This window comes from Lactuca virosa, chromosome 9, assembly GCF_052849685.1.
Source record: "Lactuca virosa cultivar CGN04683 chromosome 9, Lactuca_virosa_CGN04683_v6, whole genome shotgun sequence".
Taxonomy (NCBI): domain Eukaryota; kingdom Viridiplantae; phylum Streptophyta; class Magnoliopsida; order Asterales; family Asteraceae; genus Lactuca; species Lactuca virosa.
The window spans coordinates 45,911,099-45,931,575 of record NC_136434.1 but is presented as its reverse complement, the minus strand read 5'-3'; the positions used below and the strand labels follow the sequence as shown (position 1 = coordinate 45,931,575).

Sequence of the window (20,477 nt, the reverse complement as noted above, 5' to 3'; positions counted from 1 at the left end):
CGTATCTGGAATGCTCCCAAGTCCTCAGTATGAGTCTGGAATGCCTATCGGGCCCTCAGCTCATATCTGGAATACTCTAGGGTTTGTTGGCTACCGCACGGAGCAGTACAACCTCAACCCATCCCACATAACATATCAACATGTAACAGATAATGCACATGCAGACAATCAATCAGTATCACAGGTAGTCCTACAGACCTACCCTCTAGCGTATCAAACTAGCATGCATAACTAACTCATACTCAACATAATACAACTACTAGGATATCATATCCAATGGGCCGGCCTTGGTGCCTTAGACCCCTTAGTATAGTGAGGATAACTCACCTCGCAACTGTCGTCGGAAATAAGAAGGCTCAACTCCTGGGTCCAACACGAACTCCACCACCTATAGGTACCATACAAACCTTTTTCATAACTCTCCCAATTACCAGAAACCATCAGAAGTCAACTGGTCAACCCTTGGTCTAAGTCAAAGTCCACAGTCAAAGTCAACAGTCTATGTTGACTCGACTCGTCGAGTCCTTCCTGAACTCGAGAAGTCGTGAAATCCTTGATTGGCTCGTCGAGTTCCCTTTTTAACTCGTCGAGTTCATACGTGGCCAAGATTTGGAAGAAACCCTAGCCAACTCGCTGAGTCTTCTAACAACTCGCCGAGTTCAAGGCAATCTTCAACGAACTCGCCGAGTTGCTCAACCAACTCGCCGAGTTCACGACTATGTTCATAGGACTCGCCGAGTCCAGCGTTCTACTCGCCGAGTTCATTCAGTCCTTTTTCCATACAGACCTGGTTTGAGCCATGCAGCGGATCCAAACCACAGATCTAGGCTTCTAGGGCATGCTTATCACGTAAAGTTGCAAACTTTACATGCATGCATAGCTTTAAGGGCTCCAAATGTCAAAACTAAGCTCTTAATGGGGTTCTAAGCTCAAGAGGGACCTCAATCACGAACATAACTGAGACTTTACAACTCTAGAAGGTAACGAGGGTCCAGATCTGAAGTATAGCCCAACCATAAGGTTTCTCTACCAAGGATTTGGGGTTTTAGGGCTTAAAAGCAACAATTTAGGGACAAACAAGATCTAATAGATCAATAATCAAGATGGAAACTTTATTACCAGAATGGGTGACCACAAATGAATGTGTTCTGGATCTAAGTCCCCTTCCTTGAGCTATTCAACCCCTTCCTTCTTCCACTTGCTCCAATGTGCACCAAAAGTCCCTTCACAAGGCAACAATCACTCAAACTCACCAATGGAGACTAGGGTTTCGATAAGGAATGCTCTGAGGGTGATGGAGGCTGAGATGGGGCTATAAGGACGTTTAAATAGGGTGCAAACCCTAAGGATTAGGGTTTCCTCCTGACTGGCCTACTCGCCGAGTCCAGGCGTGGAATCGCCGAGTAGATCACTTAAAGCCCGCGTCCAATTCGACATCTACTCGGCGAGTTAGGGCTACAACTCGCCGAGTAGCTCTTACAAAAAGAAACATTTAATCAAATTAAATACGTACCAGGAACGGGGCGTTACAATTCTCCCCCACTTGTCTCAGACTTCATCCTCGAAGTCTGCTGCTGCTGCATCTGAAAACAACTCCGGGTAATGCCCCCGCATCTCCTCTTCGAACTCCCACGTCCACTCTGAACCCTTCCGGTGCTGCCACTGCACCTTCACTAACTGAACCACCTTGTTCCTCAAGGTCTTCGCCTTTCGATCTAAGATCGCAACTGGTCTCTCGATATAATTCAGGCTGCTATCAACCTGAATATCCTCCATGGGTACTACTGCTGACTCGTCCACCAAACACTTCCTCAACTGAGAAACATGGAAAGTGTTGTGGATCTGGCTAAGCTCTGCCGGGAGATCCAATCGATAGGCGACCCGACCCACCCGGGCCAAAACCCTAAAAGGACCAATGAACCTGGGGCCCAGCTTGCCCATCTTCCGGAATATGACGACACCCTTCCAGGGTGATACCTTCAAGAGGACCATGTCACCCACCTGAAACTCCAACTCGGATCGGCGTTTGTCGGCATAACTCTTCTGCCGACTCTGAGCGGTCTGCAAACGCTGTCTAACCTGCTGGATCTTTTCGGTAGTCTGCAAGACTACCTCCGTACTACCCATCACCCTGTGCCCAACTTCGCCCCAACAAACCGGGGTGCGACATCTCCGCCCGTACAACATCTCGAATGGCGGGGCGCCAAGGCTAGAATGATAGCTGTTGTTGTAGGCGAACTTCGCAAGCGGTAGGTGAGAATCCCAGCTCCCACCGAAATCAATGACACATGCCCGCAACATGTCCTCGAGGGTCTGAATAGTCCGCTCGCTCTGGCCGTCTGTCTGCGGGTGGAATGTTGTGCTGAAGTGCAATCGCGTGCCCAGCTCATCGTGAAACTTTTGCCAGAAGCGGGAGGTAAACCTGACATCCCGATCAGAGACAATGGAGACAGGAACCCCATGGCGAGACACGATCTCCCGAACGTACAATTCGGCCAATTTCGCGGCCGATGAGCCCTCTCGTATAGCCAAGAAATGGGCGCTCTTGGTCAATCGATCCACGATGACCCATATAGCATCAAACCCCTTTGCCGTCTTCGGCAATTTGGTAATAAAATCCATCGTGATCTGTTCCCATTTCCACATGGGAATCTCTAGGGGCTGCAGCTTTCCATGCGGCCACTAATGCTCGGCCTTGACCATCCTACAGGTCAAGCACCTCTCAACGTACCAAGCGATTTCCCTCTTCATGCACGGCCACCAATAGCTCAAACTCAAATCTCGATACATCTTGGTAGCCCCCGGGTGAATAGAGAAATGAGACTTATGAGCCTCCTCCATAACCTTCTGCCTAACCCCACCCGTCATTGGAACCCAAACCCGACCGCATCGGGTTAATAGTCCCCGACTATCCTGCACAAACCGGGTGTTCTCGCCCTTGATCCTCTCCAGCTTCCAATTTTCCCGGCGGATGCCCTCAACCTGGGCATCTCTGATCAAACTCACCAGCGGAGAATCCACCGCTATCCTCATACATACCGCTGGGGTGGAAAACCCTGCTGACTTGCGGCTCAAAGCGTCCGCCACTACATTCGCTTTACCAAGATGGTAAAGGATCTCGCAATCGTAGTCCTTGACTACGTCCAGCCACCTGCGTTGCCTCATGTTCAGGTTCGGCTGATCCGTGATATGTCTCAAGCTCTTGTGATCCGTGTAAATGGTACAACGGACCCCATAGAGGTAGTGTCTCCATATCTTGAGGGCGAACACCACCGCCCCCAGTTCCAAGTCATGCGTAGGGTATCTCGTCTCATGCGGCTTCAGCTGCCGCGATGCGTAGGCTATCACTCGTCCTCTCTGCATGAGGACCGCCCCTAAACCTGTGATGGATGCATCACAGAACACCACAAAATCCTCGACTCCCTCCGGGAGTGTCAATACTGGAGCCTCGCACAAATGCTGACGGAGGGTCTCAAACGCCCTCTGCTGCTCGGGACCCCATCGGAAATCCACTCCCTTCCTTGTCAGACGAGTGAGGGGCACTGCAATCTTGGAGAAGTCCCGTATGAACCTCCGGTAGTACCCTGCCAACCCCAGAAAGCTCCTAATATCTGAGGGAGATTTCGGAACCTCCCACTGCATAACCGCCTCGATTTTGGCCGGATTGACCAAAATCCCCTCCTGGTTAACGAGACGTCCGAGGAACTGGACCTCCCGTAACCAAAACTCACACTTCGAGAACTTGGCGTACAGCCGTTCCCGTCTTAGAACTCCCAACAGCTCTCGCAGATGTTCCTCATGCTGCTCTCGGGTCTTGGAATACACCAAGATATCATCTATAAACACTATGACCGAGCGATCAAGCATCGGTCTACAGACCCGATTCATCAGGTCCATGAACACCGCTGGCACGTTGGTGAGCCCAAATGGCATCACCACGAACTCGTAATGTCCATAACGAGTTCGGAACGCGGTCTTCTCCACATCCTCCTCTCTGACCCTGACCTGATGATACCCAGACCTCAAGTCTATCTTGGAAAACCAAGATGCACCCTGTAACTGGTCGAAGAGATCGTCTATCCTCGGGAGTGGATAACGGTTCTTCACCGTCAACTTATTCAACTCCCGGTAATCGATACACATCCGGTGCGAACCGTCCTTCTTCCGGACGAAAAGTATCGGTGCTCCCCATGGAGAACTGCTAGGTCGAATGAACTGCTTGCCCAGCAGTTCCTGCAGCTGCGATGACAGCTCCTGCATCTTTGGCGGTGCCAATCGGTACGGCGCCTTAGCAATAGGGGCCGCACCTGGCACCAGGTCGATCCTGAACTCGACCTGCCTCTCTGGAGGTATCCCTGGTAACTCCTCCGGGAATACGTCTGCGAACTCCCTGACCACCGGTACGTCGGAAACCGAAATCTGATCCCTGGCTCGCGTATCTACCACATACGCTAGATAACCTGCACACCCGTGCTGAATGTACTGTCGTGCCCTGGCAGCTGAACAAAACCCTGATCCCACTCTTGTGCCCTCGCCATATACAATCAGTTCTCCCCCACTTGGGGTTCGAACTACTACTCGCTGCCCCTCACAGTCGATCATGGCACCGAATCGATTGAGCCAATCCATGCCTACAATCACGCATACCTCCCCCATGGGAATCGGAATCAAATCTATCGGAAATGACACCCCGAAAATCTCCAAGTCACACCCTTGATAAACTGAAGAAGCAGAAACCCCGTGTTCGTTGGCGATAGACACTCGCAACGGACACTCTAACTCGCCCACTGGCGCACTGAACTCCCTACTAAATGTCTGAGATACGAAGGAACGACTCGCCCCCGAGTCAAATAAGACCAAAGCAGGCAAGGAGTTCACTAAAAACGTACCAGCAACCACATCTGGTGCTGCTCTGGCCTCCTCCGCTGTAAGCTGGAAGGCACGACCCTGAGCCTTTGGAGGCTCTGCCCTGATTGGTCTCCCATCCGTGATCCTCAAAGTAGCCGGCGCTGGAGCCTGCGCCGGTTTGGCGGCGAGTAACGGGCAGTTGGCCTTCAAATGGCCAACCTGATCATAATGGTAACATAACCTCATACTCTGAACTGGAGCGGCCTGGCGACAGTCTTTCGCGTAATGCCCCTCCTTGCCACACTTGTGGCATCCACTACCAGCTCGACACACACCAGAATGACCCTTGCCACACTTCCCACATGTGCGGCTCTGCTGACCCCCGGTCCTAGTATCAGTGGTCTTAGACCGCTTCGGCGCCGGCTGAGAATGTGCCGGGGCCTGCCGCTGTTCTCTCAACTGCTGCTCAATCTCTAACTCACGCCGTCTGGCGGCCTCCTGCAACTCTAGAAGAGTATCACATCGCTGGGTAGACACAAACTGACGGATATCCGTCTTGAGCATGCTCAGATAACGGGTCATCTGGGCCTGCTCTGAAGCAAACTCCGGGCAAAACATCGCCCTCTCAGTGAACATCCGGATGATCTCCGTCACCGACTCCCCATCCTGTCTCAAACTCAAAAACTCCTGTGCCAATCGCTCCCGCTCAACTCGTGGAATGTAACGGGCGCGGAACATATCCTTGAACTGCTCCCAAGTAACAGCAGCTCTCTGATCATCAGAGTACGACCCAGTCGCAAGTCTCCACCAGTCCTTGGCCCCAGACCTAAGCAGGTTCAGAGCACACCTGACCTTCTGGTCAGCAGGACACGAGCAGGTGAAGAAACACCCCTCCACATCTGAAATCCACCTCATAGCCTTGATGGGATCCTGCGTCCCATCAAAAATAGGGGGCTTCGTGTTATCGAAGTCCCTGTACTGAAAACCTCTACCAACTCCTCCTCCCGTCGCTGATACAGCTGATGCAGCTGCTGCGGCGGCTGTCTCTGCAAGGGCTGCATAACGCTCATCAAAATACTCCACCATGGCGGTCTTGATCGACCCGAACATCTCCGGTAACTGAGCCCGGAATGCAGCAGCAACCTCATCATGCAGGATCTCTCGAATCCTGGCATCCAACTCCTCTGTACCCATCTGCACCACTGGCTCAGGTGCTGTCGGCCCCTCCTGGCCTCTGTCCCCTGATCCTGATCCCGAACCGGATCCAGCCACGAAGCGCCTCGTCATCACCATTCTGAAACATATCACCAGTTATCAGATAATTCATATAAATCACTGGGAGCCAACTCCCTACTAACCCTAGGGATTGTTACTTACTTGACACGCGTATAGGTCCTTTGCTTTCAGTAGCATGGGCCCCTACTACCTTCCACACCTACCCATATTTGCCCCAAGTATCACCACAACACCCTAACAATATGCACAACATGGCGAGCGCTCAATCCTCACTCCTAGAGGAATGCTAAATATCTTATAACTGACCTCCCGGTCTCACTCAATCCCTCCTATCCATGAAACTTCCACCAACCCTGCAGCACTAATGTATGCTAGCCATGCATAACGCTGGACCCTATAGACTTTAGAATATCCAATCCTACCCCAAGCCCCCAATCAAACAAGAACAGAACATAAGGTCAAATCAAACATTCTCAAGCTATAAGATCTTAATTATGTACAACTGGGATGCATACATTAGACAACTACAGTAATGATGTTAATCTCACATAAAGGAAACCCTAGGCTAGCAGGCATCATGTATTCAGGCAATTCTATCATGCAATTCCTGAAGATCCCTAGCCTAGCACTAACATGTTGTTCTATCATATCGTATAATCAAATAACTTGTATGGTATTTTGGGGTCTACATACTGGCTCCGGCTGATCGTACGCCCTGCATCCTCCTTTATTTATTTTGAAAACCTTTTTGAAAAATCATTTTGAAAATCCTTTCCTTGATTTGAGACTGGAGTCACACGAGTGTTCCTCCAATTCACTCAAACCAAGGCTCTGATACCAACTTGTAACACCCAAAAATTCAAGCCAAATTTAAACTTTCAAAACATGTCGAATTTATCAAAACATTACAACTTTGTTTTCAAAATACATTTATATCAGAGTTTTCCCAGAAACATAACATAATAGCAGGAGCTGTACGATCATGCCTTCGCCTTGCCGCGATCCCCTGATGTACCTGAAACAATAAACTGAAACTGTAAGCCCGAAAGCTTAGTGAGTTACCCCCAAAATACCGATACACATACAGTCCACATAACCATGTCACACCATGACATATCATAACAAACCGAGCAGAACAGCACATAACGGGTCCACAGCTTTACAGACTGGAATACCCTTGGGCCCACAGTGTGAGTCTGGAATGCCTACCGGGCCCTCAGCTCACATCTGGATTGCCACCGAGCCCTCAGTACGAGTCTGGAATGCCTACCGGGCCCTCAGCTCGTATCTGGAATGCCACCGAGCCCTCAGTACGAGTCTGGAATGCCTACCGGGCCCTCAGCTCGTATCTGGAATGCTCCCAAGTCCTCAGTATGAGTCTGGAATGCCTATCGGGCCCTCAACTCATATCTGGAATACTCTAGGGTTTGTTGGCTACCGCACGGAGCAGTACAACCTCAACCCATCCCACATAACATATCAACATGTAACAGATAATGCACATGCAGACAATCAATCAGTATCACAGGTAGTCCTACAGACCTACCCTCTAGCGTATCAAACTAGCATGCATAACTAATTCATACTCAACATAATACAACTACTAGGATATCATATCCAATGGGCCGACCTTGGTGCCTTAGACCCCTTAGTATAGTGAGGATAACTCACCTCGCAACTGTCGTCAGAAATAAGAAGGCTCAACTCCTGGGTCCAACACGAACTCCACCACCTATAGGTACCATACAAACCTTTTTCATAAATCTCCCAATTACCAGAAACCATCAGAAGTCAACTGGTCAACCCTTGGTCCAAGTCAAAGTCCACAGTCAAAGTCAACGGTCTATGTTGACTCGACTTGTCGAGTGCAGATCACCGACTCGTCGAGTCCTTCCTGAACTCGAGAAGTCGTGAAATCCTTGATTGGCTCGTCGAGTTCCCTTTTTAACTCGTCGAGTTCATACGTGGCCAAGATTTGGAAGAAACCCTAGCCAACTCGCTGAGTCTTCTAACAACTCGCCGAGTTCAAGGCAATCTTCAACGAACTCGCCGAGTTGCTCAACCAACTCGCCGAGTTCACGGCTATGTTCATAGGACTCGCCGAGTCCAGCGTTCTACTCGCCGAGTTCATTCAGTCCTTTTTCCATACAGACCTGGTTTGAGCCATGCAGCGGATCCAAACCACAGATCTAGGCTTCTAGGGCATGCTTATCACGTAAAGTTGCAAACTTTACATGTATGCATAGCTTTAAGGGCTCCAAATGTCAAAACTAAGCTCTTAATGGGGTTCTAAGCTCAAGAGGGACCTCAATCACGAACATAACTGAGACTTTACAACTCTAGAAGGTAACGAGGGTCCAGATCTGAAGTATAGCCCAACCATAAGGTTTCTCTACCAAGGATTTAGGGTTTTAGGGCTTAAAAGCAACAATTTAGGGACAAACAAGATCTAATAGATCAATAATCAAGATGGAAACTTTATTACCAGAATGGGTGACCACAAATGAATGTGTTCTGGATCTAAGTCCCCTTCCTTGAGCTATTCAACCCCTTCCTTCTTCCACTTGCTCCAATGTGCACCAAAAGTCCCTTCACAAGGCAACAATCACTCAAACTCACCAATGGAGACTAGGGTTTCAATAAGGAATGCTCTGAGGGTGATGGAGGCTGAGATGGGGCTATAAGGACGTTTAAATAGGGTGCAAATCCTAAGGATTAGGGTTTCCTCCTGACTGGCCTACTCGCCGAGTCCAGGCGTGGACTCGCCGAGTAGATCACTTAAAGCCCGCGTCCAATTCGACATCTACTCGGCGAGTTAGGGCTACAACTCGCCGAGTAGCTCTTACAAAAAGAAACATTTAATCAAATTAAATACGTACCAGGAACGGGGCGTTACATGTGGTGTGGTGGAGGGGTAAGGGTTGTTGGACAATCACTCTTAGGCCACATGCTCCTTCCTTTGATAGGGTCGACTGTGAAAGAGTACATGCTTTTCCATGTTTCTAGCCAATACACCTTATGCACATAGGTGTATAGTTCTCATACTTTCTCACCATTGTCTGCCATTTCATTGATTGTTGCAATTGCATGCTTGCAGGGCATGCATGTCAACTCCCATTTCCTGCAGCTGCAAGTCATCTGCCCCATGTCCACAACATGTTGATCATGCCATGGACCTTTAACCTGGTACTTACTCACTCCATTCCATCTTGCAGTGTACTGTGAAGCACTTGATATGTTTGCCTGTAACAGCCTTTCACCAGTAGGTGTGAGTGGACCTGTGCACTTGTTGATCACCTTCATCACATTACATACTCTTTTCATAAGATATTCCCTTATGAACTCCAAACAGGTTATTATTGGTTTATCCCTCCCATTTACGAGCTTACTGTTGAAAATTTCACACAAATTATTCAACAACATATCTGACATTTCCCTACCTGTTATTATATAGTACATGTTGGTAAGTAAAATCAATGGGAAATAATGTAAATATATAAAATTATAATAATAAGTAATTACTTGAGAAATGCCTTCTAGCCCAATGATGGGGAGGGATTTTCATAAGCCATCCATACGCTTCCACGTCATAGGATCTGAACTCTCTCATCAGTGTTTCAAACTCTGGGATGGTTATGGCTTTAGCACAATTCCACAAATGTTCCTTGTACTCCGTAGTCCTCCATACTTTTCTCATATTCTCATAGATAAGCCTTAGACAATATCTATGTTCAGCACAAGGAAATATGTGTGCAATAGCAAGTATGAGACCATGTTTACATGAAGTAAATGGCTAAATTAGTATGTAAGTATAAGTTAGTTGTCTAGTAAAATATTTTAACCACAAAAGTACCTTCTGTCTGTCACTGATAAATGTGAAGTTTGAGTTAGCATGCATGTCTAAGTCATCTCCAAGACATTCTAAAAACCATTTCCAGCTATCAGTGTTCAGAGTCTCCACAATTGCATATGCCAGGGGATAGATTCCATTGTTGGAATCAACCCCAACACCTGTAAGAATCTGACCTGGGAATGGTCCTTTCATGAAGGCACCATCCAAACCCAGAAAATCCCTCATCCCAATCTTAAACCCTTTCTTTAAAGCTCCTAAGCACACATACATCCTTTTGAATTGCCTGGTTGAGTTGTTACAGTTAGGCTCAGACTCCACTTGCATTTTTACAGTTGTATCCACATTTGTTGCTTGTAACTCTAACACATAATCTCTTAAAACTGCATACTGTTTAGTATAGTCTCCAACCACCATTTTTGTTGCGAGAGCTTTAGCCCTAAAAACTTTTTCACCTGAAATACTAACCTCATACTTCCTATGTAGCTCCTCTTGAATTGCACGAATTGGCACTCCAGGATTTGATTCAATCTGATCCATAATCTTTTTCGAAATGAAGGTGACTGTGCAATATTTGATTTTTCGGGACTGAAGGCAGATGTGATTGCGAATGATATGTCTTTACAAACCAGTACACATTATCATTTGCCCTAGATACGTGGAGTCTCCAAGTACACTTGGCCTTTACTTCAATTACTTCTTTGCCCTTTACCTTTTTTGTGGTAGGTCCACCAACCCCACTTGCATTGACTACCACAGTTCCCTTACAAACAGATGTCAACCTATGTTTGTCATTTTTTGTAAAACAAATATTTCTTCTAGTCTCCAATGCATGCATATCAATTTTTTCCTTTAGTTCTTTTTTTGAGTTATATTTCTGTCCTACATGGAAGGCCACCTTGTGCACTTCACCATGAGAACACACTCTCTCCTTGCCTAACTGTTTGATGATTTCCCTTCTTTTCCTATCATTGTCTGAATCTTCACCCATAGAATCCCATTCATCATTGTTAATAACCTCTATATCCTCTACTTCCTCTTGAACATCATTACACTCATGAAACTTATACTCACTCCCTAAGTACTCCGCATCCGTGTCTATACTCATGTGAAAATTCTCCATGTCTACTTCAATATCCGGAATTAGGTTATCTTCATCAACCATAAAGTCACTATCTTCACTGCTCTCTAAATCATCATCACTACTTGCATCTACATCAGTTATGTTGGATGATTTTTTTGGAATACTTTCATTAAATTCAACCCCATAGAAAGGGTCAAAATCTTCCAACAATTCCTCTTCTACACTATAGTCGTTTTCAAAAGGGACTTCATTTGATTGGTGTTGCTTATTCATAGTAGTACACCCCTCATCTACACCCTTAATTGCAATAGGTTGCCCCTCCTCTACAACCTCATTTGCAGTGGTATGTCCCTCCTCTACACCTTCATTCACTGATTTTTCAACAATTTCTACATCAGCATTAGTAGTCACAAGGTCAACTTGATCACCTTCAACAACACCTATTCCTCCTTTATCTACCCAATCCAAGCAAAGCTTTTTACTACATGATGAGCTACCTTGGGTAGGTTTCCAACCTCTGCCCCTACTCAACTCAGGTGTGAAAGACCCATACCTTGCCAAGGTCAACCCTACTCTACCCTTACAAACTTCAGATTCCACCAAGTGAGGACCAACAGTAGGGGATACGGGCTGAGGTGGTTCCTCATCTTCTATCTCTTCTATTATAACCTTTCTAGGACCATTTGGGGACATGAAATAGGTAACTAACGTTGTTTCTCCATGCTCTGTGTACACTTTTATCAGTTTGTTCTCACTCACATATTTTGATAGGTTGCGTACATCATCATCATTACCTAGAGCTCTTAGTCCAAAATCCAAACCCTCATTAGGCAAACGGAAATGGTAGTAGATGACAGGTGGAACAACATACCCTAAATCTAACATGATGGAGTCCATTTCGTGTACTGAGAATTCTTCTATATCGACCACGTCAATGTATGTTACAACCCCTTCAATATACTTGATGCCTGGAAACTTTGTGAACTTCCCACCATGATGAAGTTCACTACTGAACATGGTTGGATGTCCAACTTAAAAAAAAAACAAAAAAAGATTTTTAGATTTCAAAAGTGTAAGAACGTGATCAAATACAGAGCATCTTACCATAAATTTGGTTGGTATCAATTTCTTCACCGTGCGCTCTGATGGACCACATTGTGAGAACCATTTGCGAAATTTCAACAACAGATTGAAGCTCGATCAGGAAAAGGGTTTGTGATTAGGGTTTTTTTATCTTCACGTCGTCAAAGGTGGGTGAAGGAATAGGAGTAGCCAACTGATAATTAGGGATGATATACACAAATAGCCTGTAGAGCTTTCAATTGGCGGTAATGTGCAATACATATGAAAAGACGAAATTACCCTCACATGGAGAGCACGTGCTACACTAAACGGAAGGAAATAGACGGGAGTTAAGTCCAGGGACCAAAACCACAAGAAGTTTCATGTTTTGGACCAACCATGCAACTTGAAAACAATTTGGACCTTATCCACAATTTTTGGATAACCACAGGCACAAAAAACGCAGTTTTGTCTAAGAATTAATCTAGTATTTTTTTTTTCATTATTAGTGATTAATCCATCATTAACCAATAACATTTACATCTCGCATTTGACCTCATATTGTCACATTTCCCCCTCTCCCTGTCCTAATACTCTCACTCCCACACACATTCATCACCTCCAGATCCATTTCCCCACCATAGCCATGACGGAGACACCACCACCGGAGCAACCCTCAACACCACCTCCACCACCTTCTCTCTACATACATCCACGCCGTGAACCATTCGAGCATGGTCTCATCCCTTTGCAGAAACTCATCTTCACAGACGCCACACAAACCCTAACCTCTCTCCGTGACAAACTTCTTCAACATCCAGTTGCCAAAGATCAACCAAACCGCATTAGCTCCGCAGTTCTATCTGAAACGCTACAGATCTCCCCAGAACACGCCCGACTTGTCTTTGAGATAATCGCTTCTGTTCACCCCTTCGATTCGGACCCGCTTGTGACGGCTAAACCTGACGAGATTGATTCCGTTGGCGTCAATGTCTACGATCTCATTATTTTTCTGTACATACAGTCGTACAAGCGTTTGCTTCCTAGAGGACATAAGGATTCCGCTGCTATTGCGGATGTTTGGCCATCTACTTCTGCATTCGATGGCTTTTTATCTGCTCTTACGCCGTTACAGGTGATTCCATTGATTGTCTCTACTTTATCTGTTAGTTGTAACTAGAGAATTTCACGAATTTCCGTGGATGGTTTAATCTCTAATTTGCTGCTTAGCTTTTGACTGATGTGCTAGCCATGATCAAACATAAATCTGTGATTTTGGATAATAGAATAAAAGTTTGATGTTGCATTAACCAGCTTGCACGCAGCAACGTACGGCGTTCTATGCCATCACAAGCTGATGAAGAAGCTCATCAACTATCGTATCTACAGAAGCATTTAGGCAACATAATATCTCTGTTGGCTGACTCTGTGGAAGGTCAAGGTGAAGGCGAAGATTCACTGGTTTGTCACTTATAGCTACTACATCTTAGATCCACCATCTTATTTCTTAATTCTTATTCTAATTTGATGTTTTGATGAATCTGCGATGTTTCCAGGTTTTGACAATGGAAAACTTTGAGCATCTTGATTTTCTGATATATTTTGGCGAAAAAGGATCACAGAAGATTCCATTGAGCCAAAATGCTCCATTTTTTGCTAATTCAGATCCTGATATGCCCGCAGCCCCAGTTCATGCATCACAGGTTCATGATTGGATTATACAGAACATTTCTTCTGCATTGGAACATATCTCTGAAAGAGTTGCTGCAAAAGAGAATGGGCCAAGTAATGCTTCTGATCAGGATGCTATGATGGCTGATGCTTATGGAAACACAATGAAGGCCTCAAGTAGTACTAAGAGTTCCAGTTTTATTGAGGGGATTTCCAAACAATCATATGTAAAGCAACCATCTGAACTCAAAAGCTCTTTTGTAAAGGTTAGCTTTCTGTGAGGTTCTATCTTTTCTTTTAATATACGAACACTATTACTTTTTCTTTAATTGAAATGTTGCTCTCAATTTCTGCAGATTATAAATTGCCATGAATCTGTTATTTACATCTTGGCTCCTTTGAGATATGCCACAATATATGGATGCTCTGATGCGACAATAGTGCTTGGTGCTGTTGGGAAGGTACACATATGGTTTCAATCCTCCCTTATTTGTGCAAACGACTAAACTACCCTTTTAAAACCTTAACAAAGAAAGTCATAGAAAGGAAGCTTTTCCCATTAAGCCCTAACTTTTTACAAATTTGCCCTCATTTAGTATCATTGTTTGTCTTCTTCTCAGGCTGTAAGGATTGAGCATTGTGAAAGAGTCCATGTGATTTCAGTAGCAAAGCGTATCTGCATTGCTAATTGTCGCGAATGTGTATTCTTTTTGGGGGTGAATCAGCAACCACTTATTGTTGGTGACAACCATAAACTTCAGGTATGTTTTACTTTTATCATTTATGCAACTGCAACCTTTTTTTGTAATTGTTAGTTTGATATATGAAAGTTGATGATGTGAGGTATGTTTTGATGGATGCCAGGTCGCACCATATAATACATTTTACCCAGAGTTGGAAGAGCACATGAAAGAAGTTGGTGTTGAGAGTGTTCCTAACAGATGGAATGAGCCAATTGCATTGGGTTTGGTGGACCCACATGATTCCATGTCTCATCCTGCTGGTGTGTCTGATTGTCAAACAGAGTCTGCTACTTGCTTAGAAACAGATCAGTTTACCAACTTTTTGGTAAGTTTGTGTTTTTTTTGCTGTTGAACTTGAATATAATCTTTCTGTGTGTAATACACACACACACACAAATAGTCAAATACACATGAACTTTGGTTAGTGACACCTGATTTATTGGATTCCATGGAATTTGGAATTCAATTCCATTCCATTCCTTTGTTGGAATTCATAAAATCATGACTGATGGATATTAAAAATCTTTAGAAGCCCATGGAATACAATTTCAAGCATTTTCTTCACATTAAAGAAAACTGAAATTACCCTTTTATTAAAAAAAAGGTTATCTAAATATTTATAATCGTTCTTTTACTTAAAAGTAGTTAGTTAGTTATAAAAAAATAATTTTAAACAAATAGCGTTTTTATTTTAGGGTTAATATCGTCAAAGACCTTATATTTTTGTGTTTTTTCTCGCTTAAACATCAACTTTATTCTTTTTCCTGAAAATGACCTTACATTTTTCCATTTTTTTCGATTTGGTCCTTTTAGAAGTTAATAAACAGATAGTTTAAATACTATATTTTACAAGTATTTGTAGTATAATTTCAAATATGTTTGTAAAACAAACATTAATTTACAAAAAAGTAGTGTAAAGGTCAAAAATTCTATCATATGTCATTATTTGCTTTCCAAATCCTTTTGACTACTGATCTTTACATAGCAAAAGAGAAATACACAAAGTGAAGCATATGTGTTACCTTTTTTATTATATTACTGATTTTTGTTGTTTTTGTTACAGATTCCAAAATGGCTTCAAGGTGAAAAAGAATCTGGGCCCACAAAAGACAATCCATTTCCATTGCCTGATGTCTATTTGTCATCTCAGCACAGAAATGTATGTTTAGCCACTTTTATTTTATTTTAAAATTCTAGTCATTTAATTGTTTTGGTTTTGATTGATAGGACAAGAATTTGGTGGAGGTTAAACAAATATTGAAAGAATCACAACTGGAAGATACCAAAAAGAGGGAATTATCAACTGCACTTCATGTCTACTTTAAAGACTGGTTATATGGTAATAAACTAATAATCTTCCTTTAACATTAACAGCATCTGAAAAACATATTTGGTTTCCATAAAGGAATGGAGTGGGGAGTTTTTTGTTTTTTAAGATGACTAAAATTAGTTTTTATTTATTTTTATCATAATTCTATTTTAAGATTTTAAGATAAGTAATTTTTAGTTTTTTAAATGATAAATAATAGTATTTTTTAGCCTTTTGGAATGCCTATAGAGTACTTATTTAAAATGACGTGAGTTATGATTATATACAATTTAGTTTTAATGATATATCTTTATTTAATAAAAGTTTATTTTTTATCAATTTAATTTTATTTAGTTTTCCAATTATGTCATTCAAACATGACCATGGGATCCATTCCATTGCTTTGCTCATTCTTACTTTTTTCAACACAAAAAGACCTTTTTTTGACATTAAAGTAATGACTTTTAATCAATTTTCAATTTGAAAAAAAAAAATCTTGAATTGTCTAGCATAAATATTTCTTAAAATGGAAATAAAATAAGCTGTACAAAAAATAGGTCAGCCAATTCAAATCCCATCGAAGACTTTTTTTTTTTTTTTTTTTTACACTTTAACTGTTGAAAAAATAGCCTCCAATGGTTTTCGTTAAAAAAAATCTGATAGCAACTTTTTATTATTTTTGCGAGGTTAAAAAATATCTTGAACTTGGCTAACATAAATATTCTAAAAAATGTAAATAAAAAATCCAACTTTGTATTTTTTTTATCGACACTTGATATTAAACCATTATATATTGTTTACAGTTTAAAAGACCACTCTTTTCCGGGTTTTTTATTTTTTATTTTTATTTTTTTTTAAATTTAGTCATTAAGTTATTACTATTAAAAGTGTAAGAAAACAATAGTTTAGTAAGTGAATCAATAAAGTTGTGAAAGTATTTTTATAGTGATATATAATTGTGTGTAGTCATTAATTATTTTGGTATATGGTTATGGTCTTTGCAGCCTCTGGGAATGTTAGACAATTGTACTGCTTACAGGGAGAGTAGCATTAATTGTGCAACGAAGCGAAGGAAATATATAAAAATTAAAACTCGATTTCGAACATTTTTGGCTTAACATGGAGTGGAGTATGATTTTGCTAACTCATTGTAACTTTTTTTTTTTTTTTTTTATTATATTTTTTTTATCTTCTTGATGAATATATCATCATCACACACTAATGCTTCGAGTTCCAAAGGCTCCTATTCTCTGAAATAACATTTTGAATGTGTATTCTTAAAAAATGTTAATGTTGTAATTTAATCGAATTTTAACATAATGTATTTTTAATGTAATCGAATTTTAGCTTATATTGTGGAGAGCTTTTTCGTTTTCAAAAATGAGTTTTGTTTTTTCAAGATATGTGGGTACCATAAGTTGGTATATGAAAAACTCAACAAAGAAGCTTTGTTATTGTGGATGTTGCTACCACTTCATTTTTAATTTTCTTTTAAAATTATTATTTTTTTTTTCAAAAATAAAAGACATATATGCTCTAGAACATACAAACTAAAATCATAAACATTTTTGAAATCAAACAGCAACATTTATCAAAGTCAATCATAGAACCAAATCATCTCAAAATCAAACCCTAATTTCATTTTACTATAAGAGCATAAAAGGGGCTATCGGGTATTTATGATTCTGAGAACTTTTGTGAGGATGTAGTGATATGGCTGAAATAATGTCCATTTATAGACCTCACATTTACTTTCTAATAAGAAAAAAAGGAACTATTTATTTTTATTTTTTCTATGAACACACATTGATTTTTTTTAATAAGAATAGCATAAAAATGGGTAATGAAATATTTTTTTTATTTCATAAAATACCATTAAAAATTATCGAAATAATATATTTTTTGAACACAGAGTTACAATTGTTTATCTTGTGGTAGCATTTCTTTTTCATTTTAAAAAATAAAAAAATCAAAAGTCAATGGTATTCTATGTAAAATATCTGTGATGTTAACCTAATCCTTTCTAAAGAGGGGCCTACAATAAAAAATGACATCAAGTATTATAAATCAATTGAAAAATATGACATCAAGAGTATTATAAATAAGATTCTCAAATTCTCAAATTCCCTTCTAATTGTATTGTTGCATTAGCTCTATTAAAAATTTGTAGTCTTCAAAAAAAAAAACTTGCACACGCACATATTATCATAATCATGCCAATTACATTATATTTTTATTTAAGTTTAATCAAATTATAATTGATGTGATTAACATGCTCGCTATTACATCAATAATCAACTAGAGCTAAAACTCTACAAGTCTATCACCACAATCACAAGATCATATGATCTATCATCTATGTTGTCAACAATCTTACTTCACTCAAATTATCAAATAAAATTAACAAATTCAAATCACAACACATTAACACATGTACAAAACTTTTCATCTCAACATAATTCATACCCTTTCTTAACTCGAAGGAACCAATGCAATGATCTTCTCCGCTTGATCCGGAAAGAACATTATGAAAAGATATGCACCTATAAATAAATTCCATAAACAAATCATATTTAAAAAATATTTGAGAAAACAACGTCACACTGTCCGAGAAATGGAGAAAAGTTCGTAAAAAAATAAAGCGATGATAAGGAAAGTTTCATTTCTCTGACTTTCTATATTAAGTCGTTCTTTCTGCATTAAGTAAAAAAAACACATATACACCTTAACGAATTAAGTACTTTCCCCATTAAGTCAATCAATTTACAACTTACAGATGAGTACGGTTCCAAGAACAGCCGAGATTTTTCCTTGTACTTGGACCAAACCGCCCTTGCCCGCGTCTTTTAGCTCCGTAGACCCAACAACATCAAACATTCCTAACAATCAAAACCAACCATATTTATTTATTTTTTCTTTATTCAAAAAAAAAATAAACAAGGGCAAATTTGTAAATGTTTGAAATTGAATTCGAACCTGGTTTTACAGATTGGAGTCCCGATGTTATACATGCTATATTCTTAAATCCAGCCTCTTCCAATTTATTTGCAGCACCAGAAGATCTTAATAAAAAAAAACCAACAAAAGTTTATTTATAATTTTTTTCTATTACGATATTATACTTTTGCTTTGTATTTAGATGACATTGATGGATAAATGCTATAATAGGAAATAGATACAGTATAAAAAAAATTCTTACCGTAGTCCTTCCTGGCAAACAATTAGAATTTTACTGTCAGGTGAAAACTGACTCTTCACTGACTCCACGAATTCTGGATTAGGCTTAGTAAATGGTAACCCGTAAAACAAACCCGAGAAGTTGTTATGTAATTGTCTATAGATTATAGTTCCTACACAAAACAAACATAGCAATGTAATTTCAATCTTTTTTCTTATTAAGATATTATCCACTAAAAAACCAACCCAATTACAACATAAAAATCAATTATAGAAGTTTGTAACGTAATATACCAGGATCATTGTCCTTGTTTTCAATGAAAAGTGGAACATGGTTGCATGATTTTATGTGAGCTCTTTCGAATTGAATTCTATCACGAACATCAACAATGGAGTAGCCTTCTTCTGCTACAAGTCTCTTTGCTTCTTCCGCGTTTATATAATCAATTTCAGCGTTGATTCTTAAACTTCTACGCAAAGGTCGTGTTGTGTTGACGCGATTGAATCTCAGTGACAGTGTCCCCAAATTGCTGTTTATACAGATATGTAAAAATGATTTGATGCCAATAATGTTGTAATTGTCGTTAATTTTTGAAATTGAATTATCAAGGGTTCTATGCAGGATTGATATTGAATTTGAAGTAACAAACACAGGAGTTGAGTTAGAAAGTTAAAACGAATTAATTTTCCTCGAGAAGAAAGGAGTGTGCGACGTTTTTTCACTGAGAAAAAAGAAGGGAATCATAGGAAGTTAAAAGTTGAGAATACACGAATTGAGAGCATTGATTTGGGGATTTTGAAAGGAAAGAAGAAAGGATTTGATAGAGAGAAGTTTACCTTCGGGAAGAAAGTGCAGATGAGCAACAGCAACTGATGCTCGCCATTAGTGGAGTCTCTGGAATGTTTTGGAAGAGAAGATTGCTAGTTGTGATGCCATGGAAAGGCCACAGAAATTCAAGAGATCCAATGAGTTTTTGACGCGTGGAATTCTTTGAAGTGAATCGGATTGGGTTTTCGAATTGTGTACTCCTATAAAATATAGGAAAATAATTTTTGTTTTAGATTTTTTTTCCCTATCAATTATATTGCTAGTTACATCAACTTGTGTATTTTTTTTTCTCTATTTTTTTTTCTAATAAAATTAGCTAATATTAACGACCAAGTTAGCCAAATCTAACAAAAAGATAGATTGGACAATGGGATCTAAACGTATTAGATCAAATCAACCTACAACACTTTTTTTTTGTCACTAATTTTCTAAAATGATATAGTTGATTAACATATTAAATATGACTAAAATGTATGTTATTCAAATAAAATAACATTTAAAAATAAATAAAGTAAGAGATTATAATCCTTTAAAGTACAATTTGAATAGCTTCTTATATGTTCGACAGGTAAATTATGTTTTTAAAATTTACAAACCTTTATTAATATTAGTTGTTTGTCTTTAAAAAAATATGCAATATTAAATGTTTGTGTATTAAAAAAATATAA

At 40.7% G+C, this 20,477-nt stretch overlaps 2 protein-coding genes across 2 annotated transcripts; one reads left to right on the top strand and one right to left on the bottom strand.

The window, feature by feature from the left end:
• The first annotated feature begins 12,623 nt into the window (after nucleotides 1-12,623).
• Nucleotides 12,624-17,154, top strand: LOC145137743 (uncharacterized). Its single transcript, XM_079071883.1, has 9 exons — nucleotides 12,624-13,215; nucleotides 13,395-13,541; nucleotides 13,637-14,017; nucleotides 14,108-14,212; nucleotides 14,372-14,512; nucleotides 14,616-14,819; nucleotides 15,558-15,653; nucleotides 15,722-15,833; nucleotides 16,808-17,154. The coding sequence occupies exons 1-9, from the start codon at nucleotides 12,727-12,729 to the stop codon at nucleotides 16,849-16,851; spliced, it is 1,719 nt and encodes a 572-aa protein (XP_078928009.1). The 5' UTR covers nucleotides 12,624-12,726; the 3' UTR covers nucleotides 16,852-17,154.
• Nucleotides 17,155-18,005: 851 nt separating this feature from the next.
• On the bottom strand, nucleotides 18,006-19,974 carry LOC145141342 (Rhodanese/Cell cycle control phosphatase superfamily protein). The gene is made up of 6 exons (XM_079074629.1): nucleotides 19,818-19,974; nucleotides 19,275-19,510; nucleotides 19,003-19,153; nucleotides 18,780-18,865; nucleotides 18,578-18,682; nucleotides 18,006-18,346 (listed from the first exon to the last, which is right to left on the bottom strand). The coding sequence occupies exons 1-6, from the start codon at nucleotides 19,862-19,864 to the stop codon at nucleotides 18,276-18,278; spliced, it is 696 nt and encodes a 231-aa protein (XP_078930755.1). The 5' UTR covers nucleotides 19,865-19,974; the 3' UTR covers nucleotides 18,006-18,275.
• Between the last annotated feature and the right edge of the window lie 503 nt (nucleotides 19,975-20,477).

Bases quoted from the DNA above. Each gene is read 5' to 3' on its own strand.
- LOC145141342 (XM_079074629.1), bottom strand. From the start codon at position 19,864: ATGGCGAGCATCAGTTGCTGTTGCTCATCTGCACTTTCTTCCCGAAG. The intron at 19,511-19,817 runs GTAAACTTCTCT...CTGTATAAACAG, and splicing joins TCTGCACTTTCTTCCCGAAG to CAATTTGGGGACACTGTCAC. The intron at 18,347-18,577 runs GTAAGTTGTAAA...ATTTATTTATAG, and splicing joins TCTTGGAACCGTACTCATCT to GTGCATATCTTTTCATAATG.
- LOC145137743 (XM_079071883.1), top strand. From the start codon at position 12,727: ATGACGGAGACACCACCACCGGAGCAACCCTCAACACCACCTCCACCA. The intron at 14,018-14,107 runs GTTAGCTTTCTG...CAATTTCTGCAG, and splicing joins TCAAAAGCTCTTTTGTAAAG to ATTATAAATTGCCATGAATC. The intron at 15,654-15,721 runs GTATGTTTAGCC...TTTGATTGATAG, and splicing joins TGTCATCTCAGCACAGAAAT to GACAAGAATTTGGTGGAGGT.